This window comes from Myotis yumanensis, unplaced genomic scaffold (genome assembly GCF_028538775.1).
Source record: "Myotis yumanensis isolate MYYU_CA2020_CCGP unplaced genomic scaffold, mMyoYum1.0.hap1 SCAF_1, whole genome shotgun sequence".
In the NCBI taxonomy this organism is placed as follows: domain Eukaryota; kingdom Metazoa; phylum Chordata; class Mammalia; order Chiroptera; family Vespertilionidae; genus Myotis; species Myotis yumanensis.
This window is the reverse complement of record NW_027223752.1, coordinates 1615917-1628867: the sequence shown is the minus strand read 5'-3', so window position 1 is coordinate 1628867 and position 12951 is coordinate 1615917. Positions and strand designations below refer to the sequence as shown.

General features: G+C 66.2%; 1 protein-coding gene across 1 annotated transcript; it reads left to right on the top strand.

The window, feature by feature from the left end:
* The first annotated feature begins 1830 nt into the window (after positions 1 to 1830).
* On the top strand, positions 1831 to 7859 carry GPR132 (G protein-coupled receptor 132). Its single transcript, XM_070412140.1, has 3 exons — positions 1831 to 2045; positions 5414 to 5515; positions 6775 to 7859. The coding sequence occupies exons 2-3, from the start codon at positions 5458 to 5460 to the stop codon at positions 7857 to 7859; spliced, it is 1143 nt and encodes a 380-aa protein (XP_070268241.1). The 5' UTR covers positions 1831 to 2045; positions 5414 to 5457.
* The last annotated feature ends 5092 nt before the right edge of the window (positions 7860 to 12951 follow it).

Sequence of the window (12951 nt, the reverse complement as noted above, 5' to 3'; positions counted from 1 at the left end):
TGGACCGAAGGGTCTAGGTTCGATTCTGGTCAAGGGCACGGACCTCGGTTGCTGGCTCCTCCCCGGCCCCGGGCCCTGGTCGGGCGCGAGCAGGAGGCAACCCATCGACGTGTTTCTCGCACATCGATGTTTCTCTCTGTCTTTCCCGCTCTCTCCCACTCTCTCTATAAATCAATGGAAAAATATCCTCGGGTGAGGATTTAAAACAAAAACTGAACATTTTATTTTAAAATATTTTTTGTTGATCTCAGAGAGGAAGGCAGAGGGAGAGATGGACACGTCCATGGTGAGAGAGAATCGTGGATGGGCCGCCTCCTGCACGCCCCCCACTGGGGGCCGAGCCCACAACCCGGGCCTGTGCCCTGACCGGGGATCAAGCCGTGACCTCCTGGTTCAGATGTTGACGTTCAGCCACGGAGCCACGCTGGCTGGGCCCTCCTGCTTTCCTTCATAAAACCTTTAACACGCCCCACCCGGGAGGGTGGTCACGTGGCCCTCGACGGGCCAGGAGCAGGGCACGCCACCCTCTGTGTCTTCTGAAACGTGCTCTGGGCGCAGGTGACGGGCGTGAAGGGCGCACAACATCCCCGTGGGGAGATGATGGAGATGACGTGGCAGAAGGACAAATGAGGAAGCACTCCAGGCCACGGCCCTGCCCGCGGAAGTCGGGGCCACGGAAGCCAGTGGCCCTCGGGGTGAGATCACAGGAGGCTGCAGACTCCCCCCGCCCCGGGAGGTATCAGCCCTCTCCTCCCCCCAAAACCCCCTCACACCCCCTCCTGCCCAGTCAGGGATCTGTGCCCGGGCAGGGGGCAACCTGGGTCCTGGAGGTGGGGGTGCAGCTGCCACCCCAGCTCCCGCCTCGCAGGCCCCCTGGGAACCCCGTGAGGACTCGGCTTTCATGATGGAGGGTTGGATCTGTGCTTCCCACTGGGACCCGCCACTGGGGTGCAGGGAACCCCTACGTGGGGGTGCAGAGGGAGCAGGCCCTGCATGAGTGACAGCTGCCTGTCACCCTGGGGGCCGGGCTTGGTGGCCGACCTCCCTCATCGGGGCCTCGAGAGGTCGAGGGTCAGGGCACCCCACACCTCACTCCCCCGCTCGCTGGGAGGGTCTGCCCTGCGCTGGGCCGCTGGGAGGGGGGACACTGTTGGGCGGTGGCCGTGGGCACTGCAGGGCTCGGGCAGGCGTGTGGAGGCCATGGAACAGCACAGAGCGGGGCGCCTCCCACTGTCCCAGCCCTGGACACGCGGGGCCGGCGGCCCTGCTGCACGTCGGACCGTGCTGAGTCAGGCTGGGTGCTGGGCCCAGGGAAGGGCCCCGGCCTCTTACCCTGAACCCCAGAGTAGCCTTGGGGCCGAGGGTGGAGGGAGGCGGTCCCCTGCAGCCGCAGTGCCTACGGCCTGGGCGTGTGTCTGGATGAGGCTGTTGGAGCCCAGTGGGCAGCGCGCGGGGTCACTGTGTCCAGGGACCCACCGCCGAGGCCCAGGTCAGGCTGGGGTGTCTCTGGGGTGTCAGAGGCAGAGCCCAGGGCGGCAGGTGTGGTCTCTGCCCTCCAGCAGGCCCCCCGGACGGGCCCCAGAGGGCGGGCAGCGCTGGCAGCTGGGCTACGCCAGGGGTGGGGTTGGGCAGCGGGCGCTGGGCTTCGGGCGCCGTCTGGGGGTCGCCGTGCCGTGTGTTCCCGGGAGGGTGCGGCCCCTTGGAGGAGGGCCTGCGGTGCCCACGCTGCCCGGAGGCTGGTCAGGAGCTGGACCCCCCTCGAGGGGCCCGGCCTGGGTCCCACGCAGCCCTGTCTGGGCCCCGGGAGGGTCTGGTGAACTCAGAGGTGCTTCCCGCCCTCCCTGGTGTCAGAGGGGAAGTGGGCTGGGCCGCTTCCTGTTGTCACCGGGCACAGTGACGGGCACATGTCACAACCGGAGAGCCGGCATCCCCTCCGTCAGCCCACACTGGGGTCTGGGCCGGGGTTTCAGAGACAAAGGTTCCTCCGCTGCTTCCTGGCGGCGCCCAGCCCGGCGGTGGCGGCTGGCGGCGGGAGCGCTGGGCCGGTGAGTCCGCGCGCTGGGGAGGGCTGGGAGGGTGGCAGGGGCATCTGACAGCCGAGGGGGATCCAAGGGGGGTCGCAGCCTGAGGCCTTCACCAGGGAGCCCGGGTGGCAGTGCCCAGGCGCTATGTGGGCAGAGGATTTGGGGTGCGGTGCCCTCCTGCGGCTCCGCCAGGACCTCACCCCGAGGCTGTCTCCAGCTGAGGCCTCACCTGCTGCTGGTCAGGGCCAGAGTCCGGCGGCAGGGCTGTCCCTGGGACCCCCCACCCCCAGGTGGAGTGGGGGGCTGGGCGGGCATGAAGCAGCCGCTCCCTCGGGTCCAGGGCTGCGGGCCCAGGGGCTGGAGGTCGCCTCCGCCTCGGGGAGACGGGGAGACGGGATGAGATGGGTGCGAGCACAGATCTGGGGGCTCAGCCTCACTCGTGATGAAGGAAATGCGCCCGATGAAAACGGGGGGGGGATAGGAGGTGAGCCGGGGGGGGGGGGGCGGGGGGTGAGGCAGATCCGCTCAGGCTGGGATGCGGCTGGGACTGGGGAGCCAGCGGACCCGCGGAGGGGAGAGGGGAGTGGCCCCGACAGGACAGGAGCGCCGGACCCGCTCACCAGGGGTCAGGACGAGGGGACGAGGCCGGGTGACAGCGTGCGGGTGCGAGGGGCTCGCAGTCCGTGTGTCCCCGTCTGTGTGAGACGCTCATAGTAAAACGCGCGTGAAGAACGACAGAGGACGTGCGGCAGGCGCAGGGCACGGGGCGGGGCCTCACTGACGGCTCCGTAGGAAAGTGGGTTTGTGTGACCGCACCTGGCACCTGCAGCGCAGGTGAGTGTGGGGGGCGGGGGCGGGGGGGGGCGCAGGTGAGCGTGGGGGGCGGGGGGCGCAGGTGAGCACGGGGGGGGCGGGGGGCGCAGGTGAGCGTGGGGGGCGGGGGTGGGGGGCGCAGGTGAGCGTGGGGGGCGGGGGGGCGGGGGGCGCGGGGCGGCCGGGGGCAGCGGTGGGGAGGCTGCATGTCCCCTCCCTGGGCTGAATCAGGGCCATCCCATGGGGTCTGTCACTCTACAGCCAAGACCCGCCTCTGTGGGACCCCAGAGGAGGGCGGGGACACGGGGTGACCTTAGGGAAGAGTGTGCAGCCAGGAGGCAGCGTGCTCTTGGGCGAGGGGGTCACAGGGCTCCCCCTGCCGGCCTTGACCTCCCACTTAGCATCCAGCCAGGGAGGCAGGGGTGTGGGGAGGGGGGCGGAGGGGTGTGGGGGGGAGGACCCGGCAGGGGAGGGGGCGGGACGGCCGTGGACACTGGGGCGGTGGGGACGCCAAGAGGACATCCGCTGCCAGTGGGTGCTGCGGGCTCCCAGCTGCCGGCGCGGGAACGCGGGTCCCCCTGCGGCTGGGCCCGCCAGGCCCTGGCCCCCCGGGCTCGCCCACCTGGGGGCATGGACTTGAGGGAGCAGGAAGTAGAGGGGCGCCAGCGGGGCAGGAGGAGGAGGTGCCGGGAACGGGGTCACCGGCGCAGGAAGTCCTGGGAGAACTGAAGCCACGTGTCCCAAGTCAGGACAAGCTCTGCGGAGTGTCCACCAGGGAGTGGGCAGAGGGGCAGGTGCCCCGGTTGCTGACCATGGTGAGGGCAGGGCCTGGGCCCTGGTGTCGGGGGCCCGGGGGCCCCTCTCAGGCTGCGCTGGCCCCGGCCGCTCAGCTGGGCCTTCTGCTGGGAGACGGGTTCTCTCGGGGGTCCTTTTCTGCTCCCCCACATGTCCAGCTTGGCCATCAGGGCCTGACGGTCAGGGCCGTGGCCCCGGTCTGGGCATCAGCGCCCGGCTCTGCCTAGGCTGGGCATCAGGACCCGCCTCGCCCACCAGCCTGCCCTCAGGGCGGTGCTGGGAGGGGAGGGAATGTTCAGTTGGGCCCCACTTCCTCTGGCTTTTGTGGAAGTGCAATCTGGGTCCCCCCCTTCCTGTCTGCAGTGGGGAGAGGCCGGCAGTGGGCTGGGCCAGGGCTAACCCCACAGTGCTAGGGGAGCAGCAGGCTCCCCTCCCCCAGCCCCTCCCCCAGCAGCACAGCCTGTCTGAGAGGAACTTGGGGGGGCTAGGCCAGTGGCACCCCATGCTTTGGGGTCCAGAATGTCTGGATGGTTCCCAGGTGGGCAGCTCCTCCCCTGGGGGCCCCAGCCCATGCGGCCTCTCCCCTTCCCTCCCCCCAGAGCCGCTGGGTCTCCTCTGGGGGCTGCATCTCTCGCTGGGCTGTGGGCCCCAGGGCCTCAGGCCATCGTCTCCTTAGTGGGCAGAGCCCGGCAGGTGGGCCTCGCCACGGCACCCAGGGTGGCCCCGGCCCCGGCCTGCAGCCAGCAGGCATCTGACCTGAAACCCAGGGGCAGGGGCAGGGGCAGGGGCAGGGTGAGCAAGGCCCTGTGGCCTCCAGGATCTGTGACCTCCTGGCCCTGTGGCCTCCAGGATCTGTGGCCTCCAGGCCCTGTGGCCTCCAGGATCTGTGACCTCCAGGCCCTGTGGCCTCCAGGATCTGTGACCTCCAGGATCTGTGGCCTCCAGGATCTGTGGCCTCCAGGCCCCTGGGGGACGTCAGGCACTTGGCGATGGTGTTTCTGGATTCTTCTTTGCCTCGGCCCTCACCTGGAGTGCATTCGGTCTGACCTAGACTGTCTGGTCAGGGGCATCCTTTGGCTTCAGGTGGTGGAAATGCCTTTTGGAGGCAGGGCCGGGGGCCCCTCGGGAGTGTGGACAGCGGCATCGGGCTTAGAGCCAGGGCTCAGCCTGCCGGCTGCCTCGTGGCTCCAAGACCCGTGGGCCTGCCCCGCAAAGTGGCGCAGGACACAGCAGCTCCTGGCTGGGGCTCATCTACACCCTCGGAGGGTGGAGCCCGTCTCGGGGCACCGGTGGTTCTGGACGGGAGCCGGGGAGGGCGGAGGGCTGCCGGGTGCCCTCCGGGGCCTGGGTTCCTTTCACAGGAGCATGCTGGGACGTTCTTTCAGGCGACAGGTGCTGTGCATCTTGGGAAACTGTGGCCACATTGTGCCGGTTCACGCTGCCATCGGCACAGGGGAAGGTGTCACTTCCTCATGCTCTTGCCAACACCAAAAACTAAAGTCCTTTCTTTTTGCCAACCCGAGGCCAAAAAGGACTACCGCTTGAGCTTTTTAATTTATCTGTAGGGGCTACGTTTGTTTCTTCTGTGAATTATCTGCGCATTGGCTTTGACCCTTGTTGTTGATTTGTGGGAGCACTTTATATATGAAGGACACACTGTAGAATCCACAGGATAAATGCAGGACGTGCCTCATAATAACTGCTCAGTCACCACTGTTTCATGCCTTCGCTTGTGATTTAATCGATTTCCCTAAAGCGATTCCAACCTACTTGTTCTCCAGGTCATTTTAAACCGCGTGGCCTTCGGAGCAGGACCGACGGTGTGATGTGCCCTGGGGCGCTGCTGTGGAGCCTGCCTGACACCGGACCGGCAAACATGCCAGGTGAGAGCACTTGGGAGGGAGCCGTGGAGTTTCTCCCAGGGCCCTCCTCTCAGACGGTGACCGGACGTCAGGGGAGGAGCATGCAGCCCTGGCCGGTCGCTCAGTTGGCTGGAACGTCATCCTGGGCACTAAAAGGTTGCAGGTTCAGTCCCCGTCAGGGCACATACCCAGGTGGCATGTTGGGTCCCCAGTCTGGCTGCTTACGGGAGGCAGCCAATCGACATCTCTCTCACATCGATGTGAGCCTTTCCCTCTCTCCCCCTTCCTCTCTCTCTCTACAAATCAATAAAAGCATATCCTCAGGTAAGGACGAAAAAACTGAGCATGCAGCCCGGCTGGTGTGGCTCAGTGGTTGAGCGTCGGTCGACCTATGAACCAGGTCACGGTTGGATTCCAGGTCGGGGCACAGGCCCGGGTTGCAGGCTCGATCCGCAGTGGGGGGCGTGCAGGAGGCAGCCGATCCATGATTCTCTCATCATTGATGTTTCTCTCCCTCTCCCTTCTTCTCTGAAATAAATATATATTTTGCAATGAGCACGCAAAGGAGAGTCACAGGAACTCAGAGACGGCAAAGCTAGAGGCTCTCCCTCAGGCGTTTGGAGAGCCCTGCTTGTCCTGGGATGAAGGTGAGCAGGCAGGCCCGGGGCTGAGGGCCAGCGGCTCCAGGGTGCGTCCTGCTTCTGGTGACGGACCCAGGGCCGAGTCAGAGCTGCCGCGATGCCCACGGAGCCCCACCCAGGGGACACTTTTCCCAGGAGGTGCCTGTGGGTGGGCAGGCTCTCCTCGGCCACCCGGGGCCGGCGCCAGATCGGCACAGAGAAGGGACTGGGCACGGGCGAGTGAAGAGCAGAGGCCCCACGCCGGCCCCACGCGGCCCGAGCGGGTGTCATGGGACTTAACACCCCAGGGCCCAGCGGCCACGCCAGGGGTGGGCAGGGCGAGCAGGGAGGGGCCAGGAGGCTCCCAGAGGCGGGCGCTGGGCCCGCGCCTGGGACTTTTTGTTTTATTGATCTCAGAGAGGAAGGGAGAGGGAGAGGGAGAAACGTCAATGACGAGAGAGAATCATGGGTCGGCTGCCTCCTGCACGGCCCCCACTGCGGATCGAGCCTGCAGCCTGGGCACGTGCCCCGACCGGGAATCGAACCAGGGGGCCTTCCATCGCAGGCCGACCCTCTATCGCCTGACTAGGGCCGAATCTTATCGTTTCTTAGCGTCTCCGGAAAGTCTCCTCCGCCCACTCACGCCGTCTCTTCCCACAGGAAACCTCACGGCCGCGGCCGGCTGCAACGTGTCGTTCGAGGAGAGCAGGGCGTTCGCCGTGGGCGTGTACAGCACCGTGTGCGCGCTGGGGCTGCCGGCCAACTGCCTGACCGCCGGGCTGGCGCTGCAGGAGGCGCGGCGGGGCAGCGTGCTGGCCGTCTACCTGTGCGGCCTGGCGCTCTGCGAGCTGCTGTACGCCGGCACCCTGCCACTGTGGGTCCTCTATGTGCAGAACCAGCACTGCTGGACCCTGGGGTCCTGGGCCTGCAAGGTGACCGCCTACATCTTCTTCTGCAACCTCTACGTCAGCAGCGTCCTCCTCTGCTGCATCTCCTGCGACCGCTTCGTGGCCGTGGTGTATGCGCTGGAGAGCCGCGGCCGCCGCCGCCGCCGGACCGCCGCCCTCCTGTCGGCCGCCGCCTTCCTGCTCGTGGGGCTGGTTCACTCCCCCGCGTTCCTGATGGAGGACAAGGACACCTGCTTCGAGACGATACCCGTGGACAGCAAGGTCGCCCGCTACTACTACTCGCGGTTTGCCCTGGGGTTCGCCGTGCCGCTATGCGTCATCGCCGTCACCAACCAGCGCATCGTCCGGACCGTGGGGCTGAGCCAGGGCCTGAGCGCCGCCCGGAAGGCCCGGGTGCGGCGCACGGCCATCGCGGTCGTGGCCATCTTCCTGACCTGCTTCGCCCCCTACCACCTGGTGCTGCTCCTCAAAGCCGCCGCCTTCTCCTACTACGGCGACGACAAGGCCTCCCTGTGCCGCCTGGAGGCCCGCGTCGCCACCGTGTCCGTGGCGTTCCTGTGCCTGGCCACGGTGAACAGCGTGGCCGACCCCATCATCTACGTGCTGGCCACGGACCACTCGCGGCGGGAAGTGTCCAGAATCCGCAGGGAGTGGGTCATGTGGTCCGCCAAGACGGACGCCGCGAAGCTCACGCGTTTGAAGGACTCGGAGGAGAGGCCGCCCGTGTTGCTGACAGGCAGCTGCCTGTTCCCCAGGCCTGTGCAGCCCCGCAGGGCACAGCCGGGCGGGTGGGCCCCGCTGGGCGCCCTGGAGAGGCCGAGGGAGGAGTCCTGCTGAGCCCAGGCCTGCAGGGGAGGCCGGCCGGCCGGCACGGGCGTCTGGGGCCGCCCGCGTGGCTTCCCCGGCCATGGAGCCTGCCCACCAGCGTCCATGGCGCTGCCGTGACGGCCCTCTGGAAGACGTGCCACCGATTTCCTGTTCCTGGAGCCACACGCTTCGCAAGCCTCTTCCCCTCAGGTCCCAGCCCCGGCTTTCCCACCGGGCCGAGGGCAGGCGGCTGTGCCAGGAGCAGGAGCCAGGCAGCCCAGGCAGGCAGGAGGCCCCTCCATCCACAGCTCCTTTGGCTGTGAGCTGGCACATTCCGAGCACCGTGGAGGTGCCGAGTCAGCATCCAGTGAAGACTTAAAAAAAAACATATATATATATATATATATATATATATATATATATATATATATCTTCAGAGAGGAAGGGAGAGGGAAAGAGACAGAAACATCCATGATGAGAGAGAATCATGGATCGGCTGCCTCCTGCACGCCCCACACTGGGGATTGAGTCCACAACCCGGGCATGTGCCCTGACCAGGATTCGAACCTGGGACCTCCTGGTTCATAGATCGGCACTCACCCACTGAGCCACGCGGCCAGGCCAGTGAAGACTTCATTTCTTGGCTTTCCCGTGGGCATGGTGGGCCATGCACAGGGAGCTCGCCTAGGCAGAGCCTGGTGACCGTGGGGCACCCAGGCCTGTGGGGGCAGGAGCCCAGCCCCGAGGGCCCTTGCGGGGGTGGTTGGCTCTGTGCCGAGAGGTCTGCGCTGAAGGCTCCGAGCCCTCGGGGAGCTGGGGTGCTGCGAGTGAGTCCTCCACAGGAAGCCCCAGGCTCCTGTCACCTGGCAATGCTGGGGCTCCGAGGCGGTGGGAATCCCTTCACGCCAGGCTTCCCGGACTCACTGTTGGGAGAGCAGCCGAGGGCTGGGATGGGGTGAATGAGAGCGAGCCCTCGGCCTCAGGCGCTCACAGGCGCAGGCGGAGCCCGGGCCGGCCTGACGTGTGGCCGAGAGCACGTGGGCTCCCCGGAAACCACACAGCTCAGGGTCGGACCCAGGCTGGCCCCGACAAGATACTTCTGGGCCAAGTCACACCACTGCCTCAGTTTCCCCACCTGCAACAGGGCCAGCGACACCTACCTCACCAGTGCCTCTGCCTCCGGCACCTCACTGCTCGCAGCACAGGGACGGACGCAGCGGCCGGCCGGGGCCAGGCCCCTCCCTCACCAACACCCCCCCCGCCCCCCCCCACCCCCGTTTTGGGGGTTCCTTTCCCAGGAGGCCGTGCGGGCCGTGTGCTCAGCTACATTCTCGTGTCTGGAAGGCAGCGCTGGTTGTCCGTCTTCACTGGGAGAGGCACTGAAAAGGCACATTTAGAAAATACATTTAGAAATAAACACGGGATGAATGCCTGTCAGTCTCAGCTTCCCCTTTACATGAAATAACGTCCTTTTCCCTTTTCGAGTAAAATTCCCCTCGGGGGCTCCCCGGGAGGCCAGGCCCGGGAGGGGCGAGCGCCATGGGCTCCCTCAGGGGTGGGCTGGGAGCTCCGGAACAGTCTGGGGGGAGAGCGAAGACATATCGGGGCGTGATGCTCCCCCGCCCCCCCCGGGGGGAGTTTGTCTGGGTTTCCGGGGCTGCTCGATCTGCACCACAAACGGAGTGGCTTAAAGCGGCTTGTTCGCCAAGAGTCTGGGCAGGAAGCCGGGGTCGGGGCGTCTGGGCTGGTTCCGTCTGGAGGCTCAGGGGTGCCTGGGCCAGATCCCCCCCAGCTCTGGGGCTGCCGGCCTCCTGGCCTCATCTCTCCCTCCTCCTCTGTGCCCCTGTCTCTTCTATTATTTTATTTTATTTGTATATTTTTATTGATTTCAGAGAGGAAGGGAGAGGGAGAGAGAGATAGAAACATCAATGATGAGAGAGAATCACTGATCAGCTGCCTCCTGCACGCCCCCCACTAGGGATGGAACCCACAATCCAGGCGTGTGCCTTGACCGGAATCGAACCCGGGACCCTTCAGTCCACAGGCTGGTGCTCTATCCACTGAGCGACACTGGCTAGGGCCACCTCCTCTATTTATTTAAATTAAGTTTCCTGGGGTGATTTGTAAGTTTCAAGGGTACCGTTCTCGAAGGTGTCACCTGTGTGTCCGTGGTGTGTTCCTCCCGCCCCCGCTCGTAGCCATGACCTCATCCACCGTGACTGGATTGCGGTCAGAGCCACAGCCTGTGACCTTTCGGCTGGCTCACTCTCGTTGCTTGTGGAAACTCGGCAGCCTCCCTCGTGGCATCTCCCTCCTCCCTCCCTCCTCCCTCCTTCCCTCCCTCCCTCCTCCCTCCCTCCCTCCCTCCCTCCCTCCCTCTCACTCCTTCGCTCCCATCTCCCCCAGTTCATTCCCTCCCTCCACTCCCCTCTGCCCTGCCCTGGGGTGACTGGCTAGGGAGGAGGCCGCACCGTCAGCTGTGAGGTCCTTGTGGGGAGCCCTGAGAGCCGCCAGGTGTCCCCCCACGGGGCACGCCACCTACTACGCTCCTGACTCTGCCCACAGGTGTGTCCCGGGGGCTCCTGGGGGACGGGACACCTGCGATTTATTCGCTGCCAGACGCCCATCTCCCCGGCAGACCTGCTCCTGAGCAGGCCCTCGCTGTTCCTCCCCGAATCACGTGAGCCCTAGGCCAGCCACGGCCACGGCCGCCAGGCTCCTGCCACGCCTGCAGCACTCACACACGCCACGGGTTTCATCAGCCGTCGACCAGCCTGGGACCTTCATCAGACCGCTCCAGCTTCCCACCCAAGGACATCAGCAGGCCTGGGGCAGGGCGGCCCCTGCCAGGCTCCCCCCCCCCTCGACCCCCCACTATGGTGGCTGGGCCCACGGGCCGCACACCTGAGGGACCCCTGGGGGAGAGGTGGCCCCGCCCACGGAGGTGGGCTCAGAGGGTTGGGCTGGGAATTCTGGGCTCCATCCTCTGGGTCAGACTCCAAGCGGGGATGGCCCACGGGAGGGTCACTCCAGGGAAGGGCCACAGGGTTCTGCCTATGCTGGACCCCGGGGTGCTGGCCACACTGGTGGGTAGATGGCTGGGGGCTGGGGGTGCGGACGCTGGTGGGGGTGCTCCGTCCCCCCAGGGAGGCGGCTGGCTGCCTGGTGTTGCTCCCTGTGACCGGCTATCTCACCCTCCATGCCTCAGGTTCTCTGCCTGTAATTTTAAAATAAAATGTTTTTATAGCCCTGGCTGGTTCGGATCAGTGGATAGAGCACTGGCCTGCAGACTGAGGGGTTCCGGCTTCGATTCCGGCCAAGGGCACGTACCTGGTTGTGGGCTTGATCCCCGGCCCTGATCGGGGTGCATGCAGGAGGCAACCAATCAATGTGTCTCTCTTATCACTGATGTTTCTATATCTCTCTCCCTCTTCCTTCCTCTCTGAAATCAACACAAATGTATTTTTAAGAAGCTTTTAAAAATATGTGTTTATTGATTTTAGAGAGGGAGAGGGATAGAGCAGCGGTTCTCAAGCTGTGGGTCGCGACCCCTTTGGCAGTCCAACGACCCTTTCACAGGGGCCGCCTAAGACCATCGGAAAACACATATATAATTACATAATGTTTTTGTGATTAATGACTATGCTTTAATGATGTTCAATTTGTAACAATGAAAATACATCCTGCATATCAGATATTTACATGACGATTCATAACAGTAGCAACATTACAGTTATGAAGTAGCAACGAAAATAATTTTATGGTTGGGGGTCCCCACAACATGAGGAGCTGTATGAAAGGGTCGCGGCGTTAGGAAGGTTGAGAACCACTGGGATAGAGAGAGAGCACGCCCCCTCCTGGGGATCAGCCCACAACCCACGCAGGTGCCCTGCCGGGCATGGAACTGGTCACCTCCGGGCTCGGTCCGCGCCCCTGAGCCGCGCGCCCGGCCTGTGGTGTGGGACCGGCCACGGCACCTGCTCTGCTTAGGCAGCGCGGACACAGGACGCGCACTGTGAGTCCGGCCCGGTTCGGCCTCCCCGGCCGGTCCATCCCAGGGTCCGCACCCCAGGGCCGTGTGCGTGTCCCGGGGCCCCTAGAGGGCGCTGGCGGCGGGGAGCCCGGAGTGTCCGAGGCAGCCGCTAGTGGGCAGCGTTCCCGCGGGGGCGCTGGCCCGGCTGCTGCCCGAAGCGCGTGGGGAGCCGGGCCCACCCTGAGCCTGGCCGCGAGCACCGGGTCGAGCCCCGTCTGAGACCGGAGGAACCCCAGGCCTGACCTCAGCGCCGACCGCAGGGCCCGATGGCGGGAGGGCGGCAGGCCAGGGGCAGGCCGGAGCGGGGAGGGGGCCTCGCCCACCCCGGAGCGTGGGAGTGGGGGCGGGGCAGGGGAAGTCCAGCCTCCTGGGGCGCCAGCCCACACCCGCTGACGGCCCCACGGCGCAGGGGCCCGGCTTCCCACCGACACGCGGCCTCACACCCACGCGGATACCTGCGCCCCGGTGCTGGCTGGGCGGTGCGGCAGCTGCGGTGGAAAACGGTGCAGGGTCCCCAGAGGAGCCAACACGGAGTCACCCCGTGACCCAGCGGCCCCACTCGCGTCCTTCCAGGGGACCCCCTCCTGCCCATCCCCTCCACGCCCCGCCCCTCCCCTCTTCCTGCCCTACGTCCCGCCCTCACTCCCCGCCCCTCTTCCTGCCCCACGCCCCGCCCCCACGCCCCGCCTTTCTTCCTGCCCTACGCCCCGCCCCCACTCCCCGCCCCTTTTCCTGGCCTACGCCACGCCCCCAAGCCCCGCCCCAGGCCCCGCCCCCTTTCCTGGCCTACGCCACGCCTCCCCAGGCCCTGCCTGCTTTGGGTACGCTCCGGCTCCCATCCCCGCCCCGCCCCAAGGTGGCCCGCGCAGGCGCAGTAGCGCCGCGCGCGGAGACCTGGGAGCCGGCGGGGCGGGGCGGAGGGCGCGGGCCCAACGGCCAACGCAGCCGCGCGGGAACTCCAGCGGCAGGCCCCGCCCCCGGTTTGAACCAGAGACCCCGCCCCCGATCTCAGCCAATCAGCGGGCGTAGCGGCCGCGTCTGGCGGCCCTTTGTGGGCGCTGAGCGGCCCCGCCCCGGCCCCGCCCCCCC

Excerpts from the sequence above, each read along its gene's own strand:
- GPR132 (XM_070412140.1), top strand. The coding sequence starts at position 5,458 with ATGTGCCCTGGGGCGCTGCTGTGGAGCCTGCCTGACACCGGACCGGCA. Across the intron at positions 5,516-6,774 it reads CGGACCGGCAAACATGCCAG|GAAACCTCACGGCCGCGGCC; the intron begins GTGAGAGCACTT and ends CTCTTCCCACAG.